This window comes from Oreochromis niloticus, linkage group LG11 (assembly GCF_001858045.2).
Source record: "Oreochromis niloticus isolate F11D_XX linkage group LG11, O_niloticus_UMD_NMBU, whole genome shotgun sequence".
Lineage (NCBI taxonomy): Eukaryota > Metazoa > Chordata > Actinopteri > Cichliformes > Cichlidae > Oreochromis > Oreochromis niloticus.
The window spans coordinates 14,479,311-14,504,163 of NC_031976.2; the positions used below are offsets into that span (position 1 = coordinate 14,479,311).

Consider the following 24,853-nt stretch of genomic DNA (forward strand, 5'->3'; position numbering starts at 1 on the left):
ATGTGTGATGTGGTTTGTAAATAAAGCAACCAAAGAGCGAGAAACTTGGGCGCTGTTTAGCATGCTACTGTGTCCAAAATGTTAATATGCACAAAGTAATGAATGAGAAACTTGCTGTTTCAAGGAGAATATTAAGGTGTGCAAGCACTGGAAACTATGCCAGCATAAAAAATGTGCAATGCAGTGCAGTGGTTGGATGGTGTTCAAGGCAGCCAACTTCAAGGACTCTTCATTATAAGTTTCTTTGCTGTAATATGGCTTTTACGAGTTCTTTTGGAAGCAGGTCTCATCACTCAGCACTCGTCTTGAAATGCGTCAAGCAGTTAATTGAGCAGTCATTTTAAAGCATTATCATAATTAACTTTAACTTCGGTACTCATCAGAACATAAAACTTGCATGTTATATGAAAATGTTTGCTGACCTGGGTGGATTCCCCCGTCTCTGTCTTATGTCGGTTTTGTTTTTTTTAACCTCAAACAAGGTTGGTTTACATGTTAACAAGTGATATGAAGTCACCAAAAACTGCATCTAAAATCATACAAGCCCTTTTTTATGTACACAGAGTTGGACAGTATTATACATATTGAGTGTAATAGTGCATACTGTGGGAATTGGACACAGCAAATCTCAGCTTGGACCCATATATTGCGTAGCAACCAAACAACACAGGAAGCATGTGTTGAGGCTCAGTGGTCATAACTATCTGCTCTCTATTTTTGAAAACATTTGCTTGGTTTTTCCCCATTTACTAAGATTTAAATGTAAATGACGCAATGAATGTTGGCTGTATCCGCCAGGTGCTGGCTCATCTGTTGGACATGGTGTTCTATAGTGATGAGAAGGAGAAGGTGATTCCGCTGCTGGTTAATATCATGCACTACGTAGTTCCCTACCTCCGCAACCACAGGTGTGGATGAGCTTCTTTGTATTCTGTTCTGCTTTTGTCCTCATTGAGAAATAACACTATGTATTTTCTTCTTTTTTAAAAAAATAATCAATAATAAAACGCATTGAATGTCTGCATGGATGCTTCACATCCTGATCATTCCTAATTTTTCTCTGATAGCGCTCACAACGCCCCCAGCTACCGGGCTTGTATCCAACTGTTGAGCAGTCTAAGTGGGTATCAGTACACCCGGCGATCCTGGAAGAAGGAGGCCTTCGACCTCTTCATGGACCACACCTTCTTCCAGATGGACTCCTCCTGCGTCAGCCAGTGAGTAGGAAGGAGAGGAAACTAACTGTGTGAGGGTGAAGACTTGTACAGCTGTAATGCAAGTTATTACAAGAGAGAAATGCACTTAAGAGATCACAATTGAAGGGGGATAGAATTATGAACAAAGACACTTCAGGTACATCAGAGAGAGATTTTAAAGTAAAAGCTTCACTATGTTTTATTTTTGCATGAAGATAATCTGTTGCCAAATATAACAGAGCTGTGCTTGTAGAAATTATTCCATAATTTTCCTCATTTTTTGCAGCTGGAGAGCGATCATTGACCACTTGATGACTCATGACAAGACCACATTCAGAGACCTCATGAGTAAGCTAGTTTCCCTATTAGAATTTGGAGATATATCACTGGGTGCATTGACAGATCATTTATCAGATCCCCTCCCTCCCTCCCTCCCTCCACTTACTGACGGCTCAAAAAATTCTAACATGTTACAGATATTAAAAGCTAAAAGACTGTGTCAGGTGAAGTAATAACACATTTCACGTTTGTGTGTGTGTGTGTGTGTGTGTTCCTGTTAGCTCGGGTGGCTGTAGCCCAGAGCAGCTCCCTGAGTCTGTTCACCAACAGAGATGCTGAGCTGGAGCAGAGGGCCATGCTGCTTAAACGTCTGGCCTTCACCATCTACAGCAGCGAAGTGGACCAGTATCAGAAATATCTGCCTGACATACAAGGTAACCTCACACAGAAAACACCACTCTGAAGTTCCTTAATATTATCCGTCACCTGAAAGCCCAGCTGAAGTTATTAGGTATTTTTTCTTCTAATGTGTCTGTCCACAGAGCGTCTCGTGGAGAGCTTGCGTCTGCCTCAGGTGCCCATCCTTCATGCTCAGGTGTTCCTGTTCTTCAGAGTGCTGCTGCTGCGCATGTCACCTCAGCACCTCACCTCTCTGTGGCCCACCATGATCACTGAGCTGGTTAGCAATACAGGCTACATAAAATCTGACCCCTGCTGCAGCTGTGCCTGTGTTTTACCCACACTGACGCACTCACACATTTGTATGTTGCAGGTTCAGGTGTTTCTACTGATGGAGCAGGAGCTGACAGCAGATGAGGACATATCAAGGTAGCAATGTCTTGTTATAACAAACTAGTCTGTGGTGGTAAATGTACATCGCAGACAACTCACTCCTGTCTTCCTTCTTTCTTTTTTTTTTAAACAAAACCCTGTTCACCTGTAGGACATCCGGGCCATCTGTGGCTGGGCTAGAGACCACCTATTCTGGAGGGAACGGCTTCTCCACCTCCTACAACAGTCAACGCTGGCTCAACCTCTATCTCTCTGCCTGCAAGCTTCTGGATCTGGCCTTGGCGCTGCCTCCCGAGAGCTTGCCTCAGTTTCAGATGTCAGTACAGACACTAGCTTGCATGTCATCGTCAGGGAATAAATAACAGACATAATTTGTTTAGGTAGAAGTGTGTGCCTGTGTGTCAGTATTTGAGATGTGGAAGGGTACATTGTGATAATTGATTATGTGAATTTCACTCCTTTAAAGCTGTTCTGAGTCATTAAACAGTTGAAAATGGAGATCTTTCTGAGTATGTCACGCCTCATTACAGGTATCGCTGGGCCTTCATCCCAGAGGCTTCAGACGATTCGGGGTTGGAAGTGAGACGTCAGGGGACTCACCAGAGAGAGTTTAAGCCCTACATTGTCCGACTAGTGAAGCTGCTGAGGAAACGAGCCAAGGTATCTCATCTTCTCTTGTCTGCACAGGTTATTAAATAATGAAGACAAATGAGTGCCTCTTACAAAGAGGAAAGTGCTTGTTAAAAGAGCCTGTTTTGCAAATTGTAGTTTCTGCGGGTTGGCAGGTGAATTTTCAGCTTTAGTAAATTATTTGCCTCCTCCTCATAGAAAAACCCAGAGGAGGACTGCTCCACCCAAACCCTGTCCTGGGAGCCAGGTCACCTAATGCTGACCCTCTACGTGATCCGCAGTATGGAGCAGCTGCTGCCCTTCTTCAACTTGCTCAGCCAGGTGTTCAGCAGCAAGGCCAGCAGCCGCTCAGGCCCCGCCTACGCTCACAACCGCACAGATGCCTCTTTCCCCGGCCACAAGGAGGGCCACAAACTGGAGAGCCAGAAAGTGTTCTGGAGTCGAGCTCGACAGAACATCGAGGAGATGGTTGAAAAAGACTTTCTAGAGGGCCTCATCAAGACGTGAGGTCAAAACAAGCGGAGGGAGAGGGAATTAACACACAACTGATCAACACTAGTGAACCTCAACCTGTACATTAAAAAACTATATGGGACTATAAACTTGGGGAGGAGTTTGTACATTCTTTTTTTTTTTTTGGTATTTATAATGATTTTACTTTTAAAAGCTACTTTATTGATTTTAATTATTTGTATATATGAAGCAGCTTTGATGACTTTCAACATTTCATGTGAGTCCTTTAGGATAAAGTGAAGATGCCATGCCATTCCATATCGATGTGACTTAATAAAGATTTCTAATGAGAAGTTTACATCAACTATGTTTTTCTCTTTCTAAATATTAAGAAAGAACTTACACTACGCCCCTGCCATTCAGTCCAAGTCTCTTGAGTCTCTTCTCCATTCTCATCTGAGCAGGTGTAGACTGTGTATAAAAGATAGACAGCCACTACCGCATTGCCCGTAGGTTTCCACATTAGCTTTGTCGTCATCGGCATCTTGTTTTTCTGGAGCCATCCATGACCACAGTTACTCAAAAAGGGTCGAGTACCGTGTCAGCATGGACTTTAGATGGTACCCTTTTAAGTTCCTGTTGGTCAACTCCACCTATATTGAGTAGACACTCAGCAGGAGAGGAGCAAAACATATAAACATTGTCTGCAAGGGAGTCCTAACAACAGTATCCTGAGCAGCAACATATGATATAGTGGCCTGTTAAGAGTTTTACAAAATGGGCAGCAGAAGTAAACAGCTGACAGCTCTGGATTTCAACTTAGATTGTAGATTAGGGGGGTGCCTGAAGATAAAGTCCATCTTGAGGTCAATTCAGATTCTGATGATTCTGAACCAAATGAGGAAACTGCTATTCATATCCCTTCAAGAAAGACAATCACATCATAAATAGTGAAATATAGTGGTCTTCATCCTCAACTATACATCAGGCAAAATTGTCTGCACAAACATAATAAAGACAAGGAGCTGGATAAAATGCATTTACATGGATATACATGGTCCTCATCCTGGCTGGGGTTTATAGGTCAAAGGATAAATCAACAGTCAGTCTGTGGGATACAGGACATTCATATTTTCTCCAGAGTAGTCTGATTTGATAATTGAGAGATGAGCGCTTTCAGATGGGAGAGAGAAGGTCACAGCTGTTATTATACGCTATTAAAAATAAATATATTTAAAATACATTTCTAAGTGCCATGAAAAATGATTGTATTTTATATGTAGGTCTTTCCAATGTACATTAACACATTTTTAATATACATTTTTATGAAAAACGACTGATAGAACTGCATAATGCTGATCAGAAAATGTGATTGAGAGCACGACGCCAGAAGACTTCAGCACCATGGACAGGGCCGAATCCGCTGATTGGCTGCGCGTGGTTATATAAAATCGTGCTCCCTGAAGCTGCACGCTTCTTATGACCTTCGTAGTACGGAAGCAGCATGACAGGCACCAAAACCCGGCTGTAGAGTAGCGGTATTAACCCTTCACATCCTCACGCACCAACCCCAGTCGCCCCCCCTCTCTCGCTTCTCCCTTGAGCTCTCGCGATAAAAGAGGCTGCAGTGGGGTTGGTAACACTGCGTCACCTGACTCAAAGGAGGGGGCAGGGCGTGTTGAGAAATATAAATAAAATAATAATTAAATAAACGGAAGGATGTAAGTCCACCGAAAGCACCGCCATCCAACGACCCGTTTTGAAGCGCGCATCCCCGGACCTGACGGTGAGGAAGGCGCAGAGGAAGCATAGGGCTGCAGGAGGAGAAGGAGAGAGAAAAAACAAACAAACAGAGAAAAAAACGCTGCCCTGGATGGTGTGGGATGAAGATGATGATGATGTTCCCTTGCACGCCCCGCTGATACTCAGGGACTGTGAGACTGGTGGTGGCGGTAAGGATTATCCAGGAGACAAGCGGAAGGAAGACAGGGAGGAGGGGGAGGCAAGAGACAAGCATCATCCCGGGAGGACGGCATTGTGAGGGAGGCTGTCCGACCATAACGCGGAACAGTAAGAAATTCATTAAAAAACGGAGGGAAAACACTGAATTAAAACCTGGATTAGCATTTTACTTTTTTGCCCTCTTCTTTTTTTCTTTTCTTTCTTTTTTTTTTTTGCATATAGACTGTAATTATCACCGGATACTGGCCTTCAGGGAAGAAAGTCAGTTCATGATCGTTCCAGAAACGCATGCAGATCCAGCAGATCTGAGTGGGAATACCAGCTCTCCGCTTGTTATGCAACTCAAATCAATTGCGGCTCTTTAGAAAGTGCCCTAATATTTCTTTTCCTGGAGCTTGTGTCTGTGTGGTGTTTTCGAGGGCGGCTGGGATTACTGAGGCTGCTCGCTCATTCCGGCGTGTGTGTGTGTGTGAGTAGGGGGGGGTAGGACCATATTGGAGGCTTGCTGGTTGGACTCCGCGGAGAGAAGATGTCGGGGCAGACGCTGACGGACCGCATCGCCGCGGCTCAGTACAGCCTGACGGGATCCGAGGTGTGCCGAGCGGTGTGCAAAGCCACCACGCACGAACAGACAGCCCCGAAGAAGAAACACCTGGAGTGTGAGTACATCTACGACTAAGTAACCCCTCCATCCATCCTTCTCATGCACAACTAGGCCTTGCACCAAAGCCATGATGGTTACCCCCCACCCCGTTCCTCCATGTGTGTTAATATGCTTGGATGGGTTTCTAGTCATAGTATATACTCACGTGTATGAACACACACACACACACACACACACACACACACACACATACTACCGAAAGACCACCAACAGAAACTGCTTTCAGTCTTAATTGACCAAGCCAAAGTTAATGTATAATTACAGGGCCTCTCACCCGCTCACTGTGCATTAGTGTAGAGCCAGAATAGGGAAACCACAGAGCCTCCAACCAGATACTTACAGATAAAAGTCCCTCTGATTGCATACTATCTCTCCCTCCAGTGCTGCTCTTATGCTAGTTACTGCAAAATTAAAAGGCTAAAAGTAGTTTCAGTACTACTAAGCACACAGGTGTGGTTGTTGCCTGAGACCTTGTCCTCTATGGTAGCACTGAAAAAACTGCCAACATATTTATCACAGATTTCCTTTTTTCTTGGTGCAGTTTCTTGATGTTTTTCATTGCACGAACAGGGATGTCAAATGAAGGAGGAGGTGGTGCCAATTCAATTAAAAAAAGGCTATTAGCTTTTTGGAAAGGGTGGAATGGGCCTGTATTTACTGATAACACACCATTTCAGGGACAGTCAATATCCCCAGTGGTCATCCATACATAAAGTAGATTGAACTCTGCAATGACTCATGTGCAGAATAGATAATAGTGAACACAGCAAAGGTGGAGGTTTCAGTTAGAGTGTTTTTTTAGTTCAGGATGCAAATGAATGACACTGTCTCAAGGCCTTTAAGTAGTTTTTGGCAACAAATATGCAAAAAACAGACCAAAAACAGCAATAAGAACAAGCTTTAAAAACCAGCGTTACTGCAACTGCTAGTGGTGTCTTTACTTCTTTGCATTTGATCAGAACATATACATGTGAATAACACAGCCTTTTGCTTTTTCTGCACAATGATATAATACAGCTTGTATTAAGATATTCAACACACTATTAATTTGTCTATAATATAAACACCATCCATGCATCACATCTGGGAAACATAAAGACTTGGCATAAATAGAAATACATGGAAAGTCCTCAGTCCTCTTCCTACACCAATGAAATCAGTGATCCTTGACTGGATTTTTATCCAAGGAACTTTTTGCCCCAAAAATGAACAATTTAGTGCATTTATTTGGTTTTGGAATAATTGGAAAAATGAGGAAGTTATTGAAACAAGCTGGTGAGAGGTCAGTGAGTGCAAGTCACTGAATCGTTGAGGTTATAGGCATCTATATAGACAGAAACTGTTTGAGGGAAAGTTACGGCCAGGATGGCCGATGTGTTTGAGGTGTGGACCCAAAAGCAGACATGGGAGAGAAAAACGAAGTATAACAAAAAGCAAGCAGTTTATTAAGGCTGATATCAAACAGAAAAAAAGGCAAGACGGGCTGGGGAAAAAACTAAACTTAAACCTAAACTGGGATAAACTAAAACTAACATGAAAACTATGCCATGGTACATGAACATGAATCAGAACAGGTGCATCCGAAAACTGTGACAAGAAACATGAACATGAACCTGAACCTGAACCGAAGCATGAAAGTAATCCTGAGACCTGAAGAGCATGATGTGAGACAAAGAGACGACCCAACAGAGGGGGAACAGAGGGAGATAGAGGACACCGAAGCGTAATGAGGGAAGTGGAAACACCTGGGGAAACACAGCTGACACAAATGAACCTGACGCCACAGGGGAAGCAAAACTAAACACACTGAACATGGAAACACAGACTTTCAAAATAAAACAGGAAAGAGGAGAGAGACACAAGGGGAACCTACATAGACAAGGAGATAACACATGACAAACAGAAAAAGACTCATAAACAAGGAGACATGGACGATAACATAAACTAGACTAAACTTCAACTAAGACGAACTAATACAAAATAACCCAAAATGCTCGGTCACAGACCCAGCCCCCTGACAGGGAAATTATTGTTTGTGTAATTTTAAACAGACAGAATCACCAGGGTTGGAAATATAACGGTGAAATCATTGTTTGTCAGTAGGGCTGCCACGATTAGTCGACTAGTCACGATTACGTCGACTATCAAAATCGTCGACGACTGATTTAATAGTCGACGCGTCGTTTGAAGCTTTGTAAGATCACAAAAGACGCAGGAATAAGTAGTAGGATTTAAGAGTGTAATAACGGACTGAAACAGAAGATGGCAGCACTGCATGTACAAGGATGCCAGCTGCCGTTACACTCCGAAGAAGAAGAAGAAGCAGTGTCCCAGAATTCATAGTGCGGCCCTGCTCAGTTTTCAACAATGGCGGCAGCTAGTTAGTTTTAATATTACTCTTATTAATCTTTCTGGGTCACAAAATAAACGTTTAACATATTTTCAGGAGAGAATGTAGCTGTGTAAACCTCAAATATCTGCTCAGTTTATCAAGACACCGCATATTTTCAAAAGCGCTCCGACGTTTTCGGAGACGTCTGTTACCCACTAGCTCGATAGCTAGCCGGGGGCAAGGCTCACTAGAGCCCGTGAGAACACCGGACTCCCGGCAAATCGTTTTCTAACCCACCACCGTCTTTCGCTACTCAGGTTAAACATATATAAGTCACTTAGATAACTTAAAAATGTTATTGTTTGGCCTTTTTTTAGTATTTTATTTGTTCCTGAGTAAATCGGTTTGGCTGAGATTAAAGTTATAGTTTATACACGGCTGAATAAACGTCAAGCAGACAACTGATTATCAGAAGTGTGAGATGCTCGAGAATATACTCCGGTGTCCCGTTATATTTTAGATAGCAAGGAGTTTATTAAACTTTACCGAAACAATCTGTAAATCTCATTAAATTTAATAAACTATCATCTTGTCTTTATTTTTAGTTAGCACATACCCTAAACACTTAAAACTGTAAGCTAATGTTATATAAGAGCAGATGCTGCTGGTGCAATAAGCTGTACGTTTTACGTCCAATGGATGCATGATCTGATTAGTCGACTAATCGCAAAAATAATCGGTGACTAGTCGACTATCAAAATAATCGTTTGTGGCAGCCCTGTTTGTCAGTGTCCAGTCATACATGCCCATGCCATGACACTTCCTCCGCCGTGTTTGACAGATAATGTTGCTTTGGATCATGAGGTGTTTTTCTCTTTCTCAATACTTCTCCCATCATTCAGCTGCAAGTTCATCTTGGTTTCACATCCACTTATTTGTCTTCTTCTTCTTCTTCTTCATTTTTTTTTTGCAGATTTTCCTTCAGATGTTTTCTGGCAAAGTCTAATCTGCTCTTCCTGTTCTTGAGTGTAACCAGGGTTTTGCACCTTGTTGTAATCTCTGCATATATCTGTTTATGCAGGTGTCTCTTTATTATAGACTGTGTGACAGTGATACCTCTTCCTATGTGAGGATGTTCTTGACTTGGTTAGACGTTGTGAAAATGGGTTTTTTAATAATGGAAATAATTTGCCACTTCAGTTGTCTTCTGTGGTCTTTCAGATCTTTTGGTGTTGCTGAGCTGGCAAGTCCTTGTTTTTAAGAATAATTCAGATTGTTGATTCGGCTGTGTCCATAAAGTTTTTCCTAGTTTTTCTCTCTCTAATAAGTTTATTTTGATTTTTCAGGCTTAATTATGTCTTGTGCTTTTGGCATCATATTGAAATACAGTGATAAGCTATCAAATACAAATTCAACACTTTAAACCAACTTCAGACATTATGTCTGCTTCACTGGGAACAGGCCTCACCTCAACTACTCGTCACTCAATTGTCCAATTCATTTTCAGTCTTTATTAAAAGTCTGCAAAGCCTACACTTCAATCACATATTGATTGTTTGAATCTACCATGTTGGTGTATAGGCAACAAAATACAAAAATGTGTGTTTGTCCAACAGCTTGTGGACCTAACTGCACACATTAAAACCTGTCTATAGCCATTCACAGAAGTAAAACACCTAGCTTGCTCCTACACTAAGCTAACATCCTTGTTAGCTTATTTTCTATCTTATGTTAAAGCTAAACCTTTCGTTTTTAAACATGCTTTCCCCCACTATATTAAAAATAAATAAAAACTATATATTAAAATGTATTTGGCAGTGACAGGCTGAACATGCATGGAGGTAAAAGTCATTGTTTCAACTCTTACAAATAAATTGCATTAGCATAGCTTACTGTAACTTTAAGCTAGTACCATTTAGCTGTTAAAATGTCTGCTACAAGTGCCAAAATGCTAAAGACCTTGTGGTACTGGAGAGAACATATGTATATTTGAATTGTGAAATACAACGTTACAGATTAACAGGATAAATTCTTACCTTCAGGAAAACTGTACAAGGGGGCAGAGGGTACACCAGTAATATAAATTTATAATGGGGAGCAAGAGAAGAAGAGATGAATGATGATGATGTTGGGGGGTCAAAATTTAGAACCTTGCCTGAGTTTGTGTAATTGTATTAAGAAGTCACAACACCAATGTCAGAAATGAACAGAAATGAATAAATCAGCTCCAAATGTGGAGCTGAAAATCTTTTAGCTGAACTTATTTTAATTTAACATTTTAAATTCATGGAGCTCTTGAGTTCATACTTTCTTTTTTTTCAATCAAACTGCTTCATTGTATGTGACAAAGGTAATTTGTTCTGCGCAGGAGAAGCAGCCTTAGGTTATATTGTCTGACATTACATCCTGTTTTACCCATAGCTGACATTTACCCAGTGTGCTGCTTGGAGAAAAAATGTCTACTTTTACCGCTAGCAGAAAGATGCATCTTAATCATCAGTGAAACTTGTTGCCAAGATCCTCCAACACCGCTGTTGTCCTGTTTTATATCGACATGCTTGGCATCCATTAATACCCCTGGAAATACACTCTGTCATCCACACAATCACATGGATTTATGTATGTGTATTTGGCTCTAGGATACTCTATTACTGAAGCAATTTACATATTTTAATTACATAAAGATGCTGCAAAGATATAACTGGTTGCCTTCTTTCATATCAAATCCTTGTTGTATTTCATTTTTGGGGGCTTTTTGGCTTGTAATGTGAAGCACTGCTTCTCACTCTGCCTGAAACCTGACAGCAGCACATTTTTTGTCCCTCTCCAAGTGAATAGATAATGTTTGTAGTTGATCAGTCTGCTATCAGTGCAAAATGATACACTAAACATGCACTAACTTCACTTTGCAAGTCATTTAAAAAGGGGGGAGAAAACATGCTGAATTGTAAAAGGGCACTTTGTGTTAGGAGCTGTGTGCTCAAGGTCTAAAAATATCTCTCATGGATTGTTCCACTGACAGCCAAATGTGTGTTCGTTTGGTTCAAGTGACATCCAGGGCAGTAAGCTCCGCAAGCTGTGATCCCAAAACCGTGCAGTGAGATAGAGAGATGGGAGAAAATTAGAAGTTACTGTATTCAGACTGAATCAGGTGCTGTAGCGTTTCTGAGGATGAAAAGCACAATAAATGGATGATATTAGAAAAGAGTGGGATGAGAATATAAGCAGACATGTCTCCAGGTTCATGCCTCTTTACCTTGGGTTTTTAAAAGGCTGGAGAAAACAAAACACAATGATTAATAGTTCAGTAAGTGTGTGTCTGTGGAGGCTTAGCAAGTATTTGATATCACTTTTAAAAAAAAAAGTATTTTAAGAGCCTGACAGATGACTGAGATGCAGATCGGAAGTCTTCTAAACTCTTAAAAGATTAGCGCTCAGGCAGCAGCACAGATTGCCCGACACCCCACATGCTATGAGTGTGTCTTACAGAAGGATCTTGATATCCTCCACACACACACAAGCACACACGTGGCTGCATGTGTGCATTCACAAGCCTTTGGCAGCATCTCAGCATGAATGGACTTGAATGTGGATCCAAGTGAGGAGGTGCAGCTGGGAGTCAAGTGCTTCAATGGGCCAACGTTTTAAAGGGCATGAGGATTATAGCGGTGTACAAAGATCACTTCTAAAAAGGCCGGTAGTTTTTGGGGGGTTTCTTTTGTTAGTCGCACAAAATGTTAAATATGCACTGAGCGTGTGCCATAAACAAAGTCACTGCAAACATGCTTAAAAGATTCCAAGCTAACTTAAAATCCAGCTTTTATGAGGAAGGAAATATGCTCACCAGAATTGCTGGCATTTTTTATAAACAGCAGAAAACTCAAGCAGGCACATTTAATGTTCCTCTCACCCCCAACCAGTCATGGCAGATGGCTGCCCGTCCCTGAGCTCGGTTCTCTTGGAAGTTTCTTCCTGTTAAGTGGGAGTTTTTCCTTCCCGCCATCAACATGTGTTTGGTCATAGGGGGTTGTCTGGCTGTTGGGGTTTTCTCTGTATTATCGTAGAGTCTGTTCCTTACAATATAGAGCGCCTTGAGACGACTGTTGTTGTGATTTGGTGCTATATAAATAAACTGAATTAATATGTTCTCGTTGTTGTGGTGTGAAAATACAATTCCAGAACTATATGTGCACAATTAAGAGATACAATGTATTTTTTTTTTAAATGTGTTAATGTTTCAGTAGATTACATGGGCTAACTTTAAGTTTAAATTAATCAGTAGAAATGTTTTTAGCGTGGCCATCTGCCATGCTGGCACGCACGTACGCTCAGAGGTTCACAATGGAGTGAGAAATGACACACGCAAGCCATGTTCCCCACACTTATCAATGTATGAAACAGAGATGTGTGGGATGACGGTGAGATGCTGCTGTTTTGAAATATTAGAATTTTAAAGAGGCGGCGGCTGAGTAGAGAAATGCCACCGCATCTGATGCTGCTCCTCCATCGTGGGCGTGTTCGAGATGCCGCTTTGGTTCTTTCTGCCTGGATTGATTGGAGTTGGTGGATTACTCAACATCTGCCACCGTAGCACAGTGAAACAGCAACTGCGACAAAACTACTTCAACCATCAGGTCCGTTTTGTTATTACCTGATTTGTTTTCCACTGCCTTAGAAATGAGCAGTTTAGGAGCAGTGCTTGAATGCATCTCTTTGTGCAGCTGGTCAACAATTTCAACTAGATACAGGCCTAGAGCGTGGATCAGAAGACACGCAGGGTATCTGCAGCCTAAAGGGAAGCAACTAGATAACTAGTGTAACAGGATTTTAACATCTGCTAAATGAAGATGTCTTTGTTTTCAGGGACGGGCACCACAACTCCTGCTGCTGCTCCTAATAGCCTCCATCTTTAGCTGCCGCTGCTCATGTTGCCCCTCACCTCTTAATCCTCATGCTGTTTAGGAGCTATAACAGGTTTACAGTTTGAAGGTTATATTTTCAGGAATGTATGGCATCGTGTTCCACCTGCTCTTCTCTTCGCTCCTCTATATCTACACAATATTTAAACCTTTGCGATGTTGATTATAATGACCTGATTAAGCGTCACGGCTGACATTCTGTCCATTTTTTTTCTGCAATCATTATCACCAGCTCTCTCTAAATCCAGTCACTCTAATGAACAGGGGTTTTTCGTGGGGTTTTTTTTTGTTTTTTTTACCCAGAGATGCGATTATACTCTGCTTAGAGCAAACACAGGATACAATACCTTCTGCGTGTGTGTGTGTGTGTGTGTGTGTGTGTGTGTGTGTGTGTGTGTGTGTGTGTTGGAGGTGGGGAGAAACGTAAACAGCGTGCTGAGTCCCCTTTGGCTGCTATGGTGCTGTTACCACAACATGAGTCACCATCAATGTGTTACCATGTTTGAGAGGCCTCCTGCCTCCTCGAAGGATGGAGGATGGGGGAAGGGGCTTGAAGCGTGTCTGTATTCGTTTATATGGTCAATGTTCAACTTTATTTGCCCTAAATAAAGGCGGTCTAGTGCAGACAATATCTCTGTAAAATATCCATCTTATTTTCCATCTTTGTTTTTATCATTTTAGATTCATGTCTCTGCACTGAGGGATTAATCCAGAGTGAGCATTCTGGGAAGCACACTTTCGCGGATAGCATTAGATGAGAAGAGTGATACCACTTCTGTATCTGTAGCAAATATGAAACCACAGGCAGGTTAGCATGGCTTAGCTTATCTTCAGTGGGATTCAGAGACTTGGCCTTCATTCCAAGCATGGTGGAAATGCTGAAGACATGTGCAGTTCAGTTTTCTCTGTAACAGCAGAGGCTTGGCATGTCTGAAATATGTCAGTAAAGTTGACACAAAGTGACATCTTTTTAAGCACCTCCACTTGTTGACCCTATGCTGTCAGTGTGGATATCATCACAGAAAGTGCTGGCTGCCTCTGCAGCTAACATTTTCATTGCGCTTCGGTTACATCCTGTGAGCTACGAATACAATCTAGTGCTGTAATCTTGCTGTTTTTGACACCTGTGACAGCTTGCTGTTGTCACAGTGTGTGTGTGTGTGTGTGTGTGCGTGCGTTTGTGTGTGTGTGTAGTTGTTGAAACAACTTTGTGGTGACCAAAAATTGGCATGCCACTATACCTGTTGGGACGAACAGTCACCAATTTGGGGACCAAACGCCGGTCCTGAAAAATTTGAAGGCATTTTTGAGGCTCAAAATGTGGTTTTAAGGTTAGGGTTACAGTTAAGTTTTGATTAGGTTCAGGGAAAGGGTGTTAGTCACTGACTGGCAAATTGTTGCCATGCAGTCTGACAACGTCAGATTTTCGGATCACTTCGGATCGCTTGGAAGCCTGGTCAAGAAGGTACTAAAAAAGTACCTGGTACCAGGTATTACTGCCTAATGGAAAACCCTAAAAACCGTTTCAAGCCACACAGAACCAACTGGAGTACAAACTAATGTAAAAGGGCTAAAAGTTGCCTGTTTAGCAATTTAGTATTTTTTAATTATGAAATTTTGTCCAATGCATTTGCCACATTTGGCTGAACACAGCGTGTCAGCATGTTCCCATATACCTCTACATTCGTCCTGTGGCTTTCATCCGCACATGCTGGCAGTTCCATTGGCAGCCAGACATACCCAAGCCTTGAGCCTGCTTCATCTCAAGAATTGTTCCTTCTTTTTTAACCACACTTTCTTCTTTCTATCAAGTTTAACAGTGTTTACATTTTGTTTACCTGCTTCTTTTTGCTTTTTTACTCAGCAATACTCATTCTCCATGGTTTCATTTCAACTTCACTCCTAATTTCACTGTATTTCAAAGCTAAATAACAACAAAACTTTTCTGATTTCTACCTGCAAGCTTGCCATTCTGTATTCTTGTGCTTGGAAATTGTGACGGACCAGTTCCCTTTATAACTCTTAAAGATTTTTGCTTAAAATGGTGCAGCTGGGGAAGAAGTGCCCAGTTACTTTTAACTGTCTAGAAAACAATTCTTCCTTTTCTTATACTGGCACACTGTCCAAATAGTTATGGACTGTGATATTCATTTTATTTATTTCGACTCTCCTGCATCATCTCTACTCCCACTCGTTCTTCTTCTCTTCTGTATACTGTTCGAGTGCAGTGCTTGCCTAATGGTGAGCTGCAGAGAACAAGTGCAAGAGTAAAAGAGGTTGTTGAGAAGGCTGGCCATGTACTGCTGCGCTGATCTCACAGCAGGGTTCTGCAAAAGCCTCCGAATGTCTTTCTAATGTCAAGCAATGTGTGGGAGGTGCACTCTCCTACCAACAGTGTGTGTCCAGATTAATGAGCCGGGTTATGGATCCCCCATGCCGCTGTTATCCGACCATCTACTCTAAATGTGAGCACCAGATTGAAAGTATTTGCTCCTTTTCTCTTAATTCCTCCCACCTCTTACCCTCCCTCTCAGGCCTATTACTCATATTCTTTGGAGGTCGCGGTGCCCTTGAGTTTGCTAGCCTGAGAATGAAAACATGCCAATTACAGTGAAGATGAATCTTTTGGGGCAGAGGGGGTTATTGTGCTTAAATGGGCAGGACTGGATGCAAGCATACACTCCTTTGTTCTGGTATGCAGATAAACAACAGCAGAATCTCCCACAGTAAAGGGGCATGTCTGTACCCAGGGCTGCGTATCAATAATGCAGGGAGGCTAGGGTTTCCTGCTGTTTTATTAGCCCGCTCTTTCTATCTGCTTCAGGATCTGACATTTGCAATAAAAAGCAAAGTGTCACAAGAAAATGTACCCCCTACTCACTGAATCACCAGGTAAGGGGCACTGTGGGAACATTTTGAGTTGTAAAAAAAGATTAAAATAGTTTTGAGGGTTTCACACCACCCATGCCTCTGTTAAAGTGATCTCCGCAGACTCCACAAGTAGCATGTAAGCAGCTACTTGAGGACTGCTATCTTGCTATAAAAAACTTCTTCTTCTTCTTCCTTCTTCCTCCTCCTCCTCCTCCTCCTCCTCCTCCTCCTCCTCCTCCTCCTTCTTCTTTAATTAAGAAAATGATCATTTGCTGTGGGTGTGGGCTTTGTTAATGCTGCTAAAACTATCAGACATAAGGCGACTGCACATTCTTGTCTTTTCTCACCAGAAAGTGTCAGTTTGCTCCCTGAATTAAGTTTTTGCAGTTAGCTCCAGGTAGTGGTATGCTAGCTATACTGTAGTTGTGATGCAAAGGTGGTTACACTGACTTCTTGTAACATAACTCTGCTGTTGCTGAGTTAATTTTGGGAAAAATGTTTAATAAAGAGAGGCACAGAACTACTAAATTTTCCCCATTAACACTTTTAGCATGGTTACCCTGACACACCCTACTCTACTTCAAAACTACTTCAAGGCTAGATTGTTTTCAGTAGTTTATTACTGCTTCTGTTGATTCTTAAGAGTTTAGTTTAACCCACTAAGTTCAACGTTCTCATTGATAATGGCCCTAACCCTGACCAAAACTCTAACCTTTGGTAATCACGTTAGTTTTTATTAAATTGTTCTCCTAAATCTTGACAATGAAGTTGCATAATAATAATGATGATAATAATATTCTTACTGTAATTATCATATGTACATATGTAGTCTGTTCCCTAAGTCCTTGTTAATCAATCTGTTAGTGAATTTTGATTAAACTTAATATATGAATTGCCTAGGGTATCAGTGTCTATATAGCTTTTGGGAATTATTTTTATAACATTCAAATCCTTACAATTTATGTCTATTATGAGCACTACCAGCTGATCCCCCGCTAACAACCTGTCACCTTACGTGTTTGTTACATCACGTGTACATTATGTGTACATTGTGGTTTATAACTAAATGTTCCTAAACAAATTGTAGCACAGATGCAGTTTGAGGTCACTGAAATGTTTTGCCTTGCAACTTTGTAAATAAGTGTTCATCAGACAGTGATGCTAATAGTAACTGATTACTTTGTTCTGCACAATGAATATCTAGCTTGCAAAGAAAAAGACGAAGAAACACATTTAGAGATATATAATGAAGAAAAAAAGAATAAAATGATTAATTAACATGCATGTCTGCCTTAATACCTTAACGAAGTGCCACAGGCTGACCTGGAAAAACCTCCAGCTGGGTAGGTTTTTGCTAGTAATAATAATAATAATATAACATTAATCATCGTCATCATGCTAACGGACATACATCAAAAAGTCAGTTTATCCTTTCCCCAACATATATAGTTAAAGTTGCCATCTATGTTGAATTAGACCTCAGAGAGTGAATGACATCACCAGATGCTATGTGCACACCTATGTGTGGTGTACCATGTTTCTTCTGTGCTTCCTCACCTCTGGACACACTTTCTGTAACGCACACACAGATAAATGTTTCTTTATCAGAAAAACAAGCGCAACAACCCCCTAAAAAAGTCAACAACAAAAAATGTCTTGGCTGCAGCACTTGGTTCAGCATACAGCTGAGCCTTCCTCAGAGCACAACTTGCTGCACCCAAGAGAAATCCACAAGCTAGACAATTTTCTGTTTACACAGGGAAGACCCTCATACTTAGGGGAAATGAACAGCTGATACACTGACTAGTACAGCAAAGGCCCACAGCAAGCCAGAAGGCAGAACTGATTTAATTTAAGTAAGTTTTTCTTTTGTTGTTTGATTTAAATCTCAGATAGCAACAGCAGTTTTCAGATACAGGGGATGTGGGCAAGAGGAAGGACAATTAGAGTAATTAGAGGAAGACTAATCAGTAAATATAGCTGGCAAAAACAGATCTGTTCACCGACAGAAAAGATTAGTCATATGATGAGCGATGAACCAGGCCAGTGAACAGTGAAGGTTCATTTCAGACTATATTATCATCACAGTAAATCAAGCTGTTCAAGGTCTATGGGCACATTTATATTTTACTGTGTAAACATTTATCTGGTACGGCTTTTCTGGGGCAAAATAATAGGCGTGACCCCCCCCCCAAAAAAGCATTGATCTGCCCGCCTTTACTGAGCACCCACCTTTAGTGAGTGCCAGTCAAGCTAAAAAAGGTAATGTTCAGGTAATAACACTAACACACCATGTTAGTTAACCATGCTAATACTATCACCTACTAATGGCCGCCAAGCCAAGTGCCTGTCTCCCACTCTACGTGTGCTTGATCACATTTCCTTAAAATTTTTCTCTTTTATTCCAAATCGTGTTATAACATAAGAATATAGTGGGGCTTTTGTGCTTTTTTTTGTAAGGGTCAACACAAATGTAGATATTTCTACACAAGCTGAGTCCGACAAGCCACTATACAGGACATAGCAGATAAGATCAGGACATTAATGCCAGATCCAAGTTTGTTTTTCCAAATATTAAAAAACACTAATAAACAGAAACAAATGAATGTGGAATCCTGAAAAAACAAAACTACAAACTCCACCAGCAGCGGGGTGAAGTGTCACTAAAAGCCAAAGCGTCCATACGAAGGCAGCGCTGTGCTGCTATCTGTGTCCACCAGCAGTAACTGCAGCATTGTATGGGATGCCTGCTTGTTCCTCAGATCTCATTTCCAGCCTCCACAGTGTCTGAATCCCAATGGCTCCCTCTTTGTTTGGCTGCCACACCACATTGGTGCCATGCTACTATGGAGCGCAGTGCATTGTGGGTCCAACCCCCCCCCTCCCCTTACATGTTGCTGAAGGGTGAAAGGAGCTATATATAACCACTGCGCTCTCGTGGTCCATTCATGTGTAGCTCAACAAGGCATCACTCATGCAGCATGGCTTGTATCACGCTCTGCACACTCAAAGACGCGTACACACACATGCACACACTCACACTGCTTACTGAATAAACCAATATTCATGTTTATGTATCATCTGTTCAAATGTGGAGCTACTGTATATGGATATGACAAGATAAAATAACCACTAGTTACATGAAGGGTAAAGCTGAGTATTTATGTGGATTCAGAGCCGCTTCTGCTCTCAGCCACGTTCAGGCTGGTATGACTCACATGCATCTGGCTTTGGCTAGATAACCCCTATCATTTTGCTACTGTGAAGATGATTTCAAAGAAATTTCACCGCATCCTTGATGTCACTGCAAACACCAGAGCCTGTTGCCTAGGAAACCACCTTGGCATGTCCCAAGTGTCTCTCGCACATTGGTAAAAATTAATCTATGAAAAAGAGCAGAAAAATGTCGAGGATGTTGTTGGTCCAGGAGGCCTCTCTATGCATCTTGTGGTGCACTCGTGCTTGGTGGTGTGCCTTCAGTTGTACTCGCACGCAGTGGTTTCGATATCGCTTACAGTTATTGATGCGTTAAAGGAAGAGCTAGTTGAAATCCGAGTACTGCCAGTTGAGAGTTATTGGGTGTGGCAGATGCTGCGAACATCCTGATAAAGCATTCTGTGACAGTTATCTGAACATTCAGGGCAACAGAGCACATGTTAAGTTCCAAGTGTGAGAAGATCCCAGTCAATATGATCCAGCAGCACCACCTGTTCAGGGAACACCTTTGCAACAGAAGTCTGCTATCATTTTTGCTGCATGTATGGGGACTGTATGCGCGCGTGAGTTCGAGCTCCAGTTTGAATGAGCTCCTCTCATTCAAACAGGTGCGGATCTCTTGTTTTCTCTCCTCCTGTTTTGGAACAACATGATCATGCATCTCCTGTCTTTGTTCGGTACATTGCACAAAGACGGTTCAGGTGCTGTGGTCGTAAATTAGAGCAGGAAAAAATCTGTGTTTGTTTGTGCAAGCACATTTGCGTACAAAATAAAATAATAAATGTGCAGAATAGTGTAGAGGCTATTATAATCTTCATGTCACAAATAACCTTGCGTAACGGCTAAACTTTTCCCTAGGCTTTAAATAAAGGACACAAGCTGTATGCTGATAAGGTATACTGTGGCCACAGTACAAGACTGACCCTCCTGTTTTTAAGCTATAATGGATTTTTTTACATTTATTTTTCAGGAACAATCAATAAAATCAAAATTGGGGTTGTAATTCTCAAAACACCACAGAATGAAGCCTCCCAACTGTACTATAAGCATTTCAATTGCCTGAGTGTGTCCATGCTACTGCAGGCCATCACACGAGAATCCTCCACACAACTGTGTGTGATTGCTACACTATATTGCCAAATGTATTCACTAACCCACCATAATCATTGAATTCAAGTGTTTCACTTCCATGGCCACAGGTGTATATCAAGCACCTAGGCATGCAGACTGCTTCTGCTAACATTTTCAAAAGAATGTGTCACTCTCAGGAGCACAGGGTGAATACTGTGATAGGATTTGCACTGTGATAGTGCAACAAGTCCAGTGGTTAAATTTCCTTACTACTAAATATTTCACGGTCAGCTGTTAGTAGTATTATAAAAAACTGGAATGGAATAGGAGCGACAGTAGCTCAGCCACGAAGTTGTAGGGCACATGAAATCACAGACCAGGGTCAATGGATGCTGAAGGTCACCAACTTTCAGCAGAGTCAATCGCTTTAGACCTTTAAACTTCATGTGGCCTTCAGATTAGCTCAAGAACAGCGCATCAGAATCAGAATATTTTATTAATCACTAAAGTAATTATGTTAAATTATGCATAGAGAGCTTCATGGAATGATTTTCCATGGCCGAGCAGCTGCATCCAAGCCTTACATCACCAAGCACAACGGAAAGCGTCGGATGCAGTGGAGTATAGCACGCTGCCGACGGACTCTAGATCAATAGAGATGTGAGCCTAACTGATTTTAACATAACCTGGATTATGTGGAGATTTTTGGAATTTGTTGGCCTGACTACTAATAATTAACAGCAAACCTGGGAATTCATTTTTACACATAAAAGTAAAATTTCACTGTTGCAACAGGTGAACTATGACAAAAAATTTGAACCAGAATCTGGACTAGAAGCTAGGACTGTGCTGTTGTTTCCCATGCAGAGAGGGTGCAGACAGGCAGCCATGCCATAAAAATATTTATGATTCCATCTGCTGCATATTTCTGCACACAGTACACGGAACGTGGATCCAAACATGCAAATAATTGTTAGTCAGGGTGATTCTATCTGTGTGTGCTAGCGCTCAGCTACACTGGGTCCCCCGTGTCACTCGTTCCTACTCATACTCGTACGTATAAATAATTAAAAGGGAAGAGGAGGGGAGACGATGAGTCAGGAGTTCCTGCTGAATTGTTGCTAAGAATCTCAATCTGAACTGAGACTCTACCCACGTTCCTATCCTGCTGTACGACTGGGATTCCTTTTTGAAATATTTCCTTCGACTTTATCCTGCATAGTTTCACAGAAGCAGGTCTGACCAGATTCTTTATTTAATGTTCACAACCTGCAGCTAGAATCTTCCACTCTGATTAGAATAGATTTAAGCGAAATCTTTGTGGAGATAGTAGATGTAGTAGCTTTGTTTTTTGCATCACTGTCTTACAGCAGCACTGACCCTCACAGGAGGAAATACAGAGAGAGAGACAGACAGACAGAGAGATGAAAAGCGTAGGATGATGCAGGCTGCTGACTCATCAGCCCTGTAGGGATTATCCTTCACACACTTTACATGTTTGTGTGTGCGTGCATGTGCTGTGGGCATGTGCACTGCCTTACTATTTGAGAGGACATGCGCAGCCATCATTACTGCATGATGAAAGCATGACAGAGGAAGCAAAAAAGCCAGCAGACTTGTAACACGACTGTGAAAGACAAAACGCCCTTGAACGCAATTTTTACATCATTATTCATTCATTTTCTCTCCCAGCTGCTCATGCCGATGAATACAGGTTTTGATTTATTCATGGAATGAGAAAAATTAGCAGCAGTCCAGAAAAAAGAATTTTATTGAGAGAAAGTGCAGAGATACATTTGACTACACCACTCGTGGTTCTCGCTGGAATGTCAATGAAAAATTTGACTTTTGCTCAAAGCAGACTTACACGATGTCTCCAAACATCATGTCAAGGATGCTGAGTAAAGCCCGAGTCTTCATGAACAAAGACAAAGTCTAAATCCAGAAGATTCTTGTCTATACCCAAAACCCTCTACAGTTTGGTTCTGTTTAATGTCGCTAAATTGTTTTTTGTTGTTGTTGGCATTTGCCTTACCATTTTTTCTTTCTAACCTGTCAGTGGTACATTCCTTAAAGAACTAAATCCCACAAACACCAAGAGTATGCTAGTACCAAGCTGGACCTCGTGCTGCCTTCCAAAATGCCTTAACGCTTTCTGGCACACATTCAGCAAGGTGCGGGAAACATTCCTTTGAGATACTGGTCCACAACCTGAAAGCATCACATAGTTGCTGCAGATTTGTTGGCAGCTCATCTATGATGGTAATCTGTGTACGATCACTTCCCAAAGGTGCTTTGTTGCATTGAGGTGACTGCGGAGGCTGTTTAAATGATGCTCAGGTGGTATTAGGGGGCCTAAAGTGTGCCAAAACAATGTCCCCCACATTATTATACCACCACCAGGAGCCTGAACCCTCGATACAAGCCGGATTGATCCATGCTTTTATATTCTTTATGCCAAACTCTGCCCCTACCATTCAAATGCCACAGCAGAAATTGAGAAGAAATTGAGAGTCATCATACAAGGCAACATTTTTCCTTCTTCCATTGTCCATTTGCAGTGAAAACTGCAGCCTCAGATTCATGCTCTTAGGTGGCAGGTGTGGCACTCAGTTTGGTCTTCTGCTGCTGTAGCTCATCTGCTTCAAGGCACAACATTTTGTCCATTCAGAGATGCTCTTCTGCATACCTTGGTATTAACGAGGGATTGGTTGAGTTACTTTTGTCTTGAAGAAGTCTGATCATTCTGGTGTGACCTCTAGGAGCAATAAGACATTTTCACCCAGAGAACTGCTGTTCATTGGATATTTTCTCTTTTTCAGACTATTCTCTATAAATCAACCATGTGACCATTCAAGGAAATGCAGTTTGGGGCCCTTTGGAGTTGTCTTTCATCCCCAGAGGCTGCAATTTTTGAATGACAACAATTGGGCACTCCATTGAGCATTTACATTTACTCTACATGTTGGTGTCCACTTCAGTTTTCTGTGGATTAAAAAAAACAATAAATATGGAAAAGCTAGCAATACAAAAGTTATCAAAACAATCTTCTATACAGCTTTTTGAACATTCAGTCTTATTTTTAAAGTAAAACTTACAAGTTCCCAATACTGGTTGCAGATTGCTCCTACTATACGATGTACCAGGTGTGAGATGCAGTGGCATTTAGTCAATAATAAGCCAAAGAGGAAAATTGAATAGACGCCTCTCAGCTTTCCCCCCGGTGTGCTGCCATTAAGTGTGCAGACATGGATATGACACTGTTAATGAATCGACAAGACTCAACGGAAATATTTGGTGTCTGGCCTGCTCTGCTGTATCAAGGCTATTAAAATGACAGCGGTCATCTTTTCTCTGCCTTTCTGTCCATCACTTTGAGCACACATGTAGTTATCTCGTTCCTCACGGTGTCGCTGAAGGTATGCCTCTCCTGTCTGCCAGTGAATAGATTTCCTGCACAGAGGCTTTTCCGTCATCTCTAAGATGCTGATAAACAGGAGGGAGGAAACACAGCTAAACACTGGTCTTATTTTTGGGTAGATATTCGAAGCTTTTAGTGCTTTGTCTTCTTTATCAGCTTTATTTTTGAGCAACAAACATTTTATATTCAAGTGGAAAATGTAGGAGTTAGCTAACGTTATTTGATTGAAAATGTGTTTAAGAAATTAAAATTGGCTTTAAAGTTGCTTTAATTAATTAAAAAATAAGAATTTTGTGACCACTGTGGAGTACAATTAGGGAAAGAAGCCCCCTATCCCAGAACTGTATAACTATATAACTTACAAAAGTAGCATGTGTTAGCATGTGTTAGCTTAATGTGTTAGCAAGCATTTCCAGTATTCTTTGCTCCCCACCAAATCTTGATGAGAATATCAAAGTATGTGGCTTGTTAGCTGGAAAGTGCTCAACTATGTTGCTAACAGTTACTTGCTAACCTTAATCACCTGGATCTGGACTACTGGCTTGGTGTGCCAGAGTTTTTTGGGGGGGGTGGGGAGGTGGGTCCTTTCAAAGTAAGACTGAGGAGAGTGCAGTCTTAAGCTGTGGCTTCATAAAAGTAATTTCCATTGTGTTTTCTTTGTGGACAGGTTGTGGGTGTGGCCAGGTTGTGGGTGTGGCCAGAGGCTAGTAGAAAGGTGGAATCTGGTAAATGACTCAAGAATATCAGCAGCTTAAATTCAAATAGATGATACCTACTACAGTCTTTCTAGAAGCAGGACCTGTTATTCAGGAGCCATATTGGAAGCATGTGTGTACTTATTGGGAGCCTTTTTGAAACATTCTTTCAATTAATTTTCTATTAGGTAGACATAAAGACTGCCTTTATGGAATATCCAGTCAAGTCTGATAAAGAGAAAACATGTAAAAGTTTCCAGACTTTGTCCAAAAATAAAGTCTTAAAGGCTTTTTCTTCCAAGTGAAAGTGTTTCTTCTACCATTACCATGCTTCTGTTGCAGAATCCTCCCA

The 24,853-nt window shown here is 41.5% G+C and overlaps 2 protein-coding genes across 14 annotated transcripts in view; both read left to right on the plus strand.

The window, feature by feature from the left end:
* dop1a (DOP1 leucine zipper like protein A) overlaps positions 1–3,708 on the plus strand; it is a 28,099-nt gene extending 24,391 nt beyond the window's left edge. For 4 of the 5 annotated variants that reach the window (XM_019364724.2, XM_013276494.3, XM_019364726.2 and 1 more), the window contains 9 exons: positions 799–908; positions 1,068–1,217; positions 1,483–1,544; positions 1,757–1,909; positions 2,018–2,154; positions 2,248–2,303; positions 2,419–2,583; positions 2,798–2,927; positions 3,096–3,404. In XM_019364724.2, coding sequence (XP_019220269.1) covers positions 799–908; positions 1,068–1,217; positions 1,483–1,544; positions 1,757–1,909; positions 2,018–2,154; positions 2,248–2,303; positions 2,419–2,583; positions 2,798–2,927; positions 3,096–3,404 — 1,272 coding nt within the window. Of the gene's footprint in view, positions 1–798; positions 909–1,067; positions 1,218–1,482; positions 1,545–1,756; positions 1,910–2,017; positions 2,155–2,247; positions 2,304–2,418; positions 2,584–2,797; positions 2,928–3,095 lie in introns of all 5 variants that reach the window. The other variant, XM_019364725.2, reaches the window with a different exon arrangement.
* A 1,317-nt stretch (positions 3,709–5,025) lies between these two features.
* snap91a (synaptosome associated protein 91a) overlaps positions 5,026–24,853 on the plus strand; it is a 55,687-nt gene continuing 35,859 nt past the window's right edge. For 4 of the 9 annotated variants that reach the window (XM_005472565.4, XM_013276503.3, XM_013276502.3 and 1 more), the window contains exon 1: positions 5,026–5,971. In XM_005472565.4, the coding sequence (XP_005472622.1) occupies positions 5,842–5,971 (130 nt within the window). In that variant the 5' untranslated portion in view covers positions 5,026–5,841. The remainder of the gene's footprint in view (positions 5,972–24,853) is intronic. The other 5 variants (XM_013276499.3, XM_013276506.3, XM_013276501.3 and 2 more) reach the window with 3 other exon arrangements.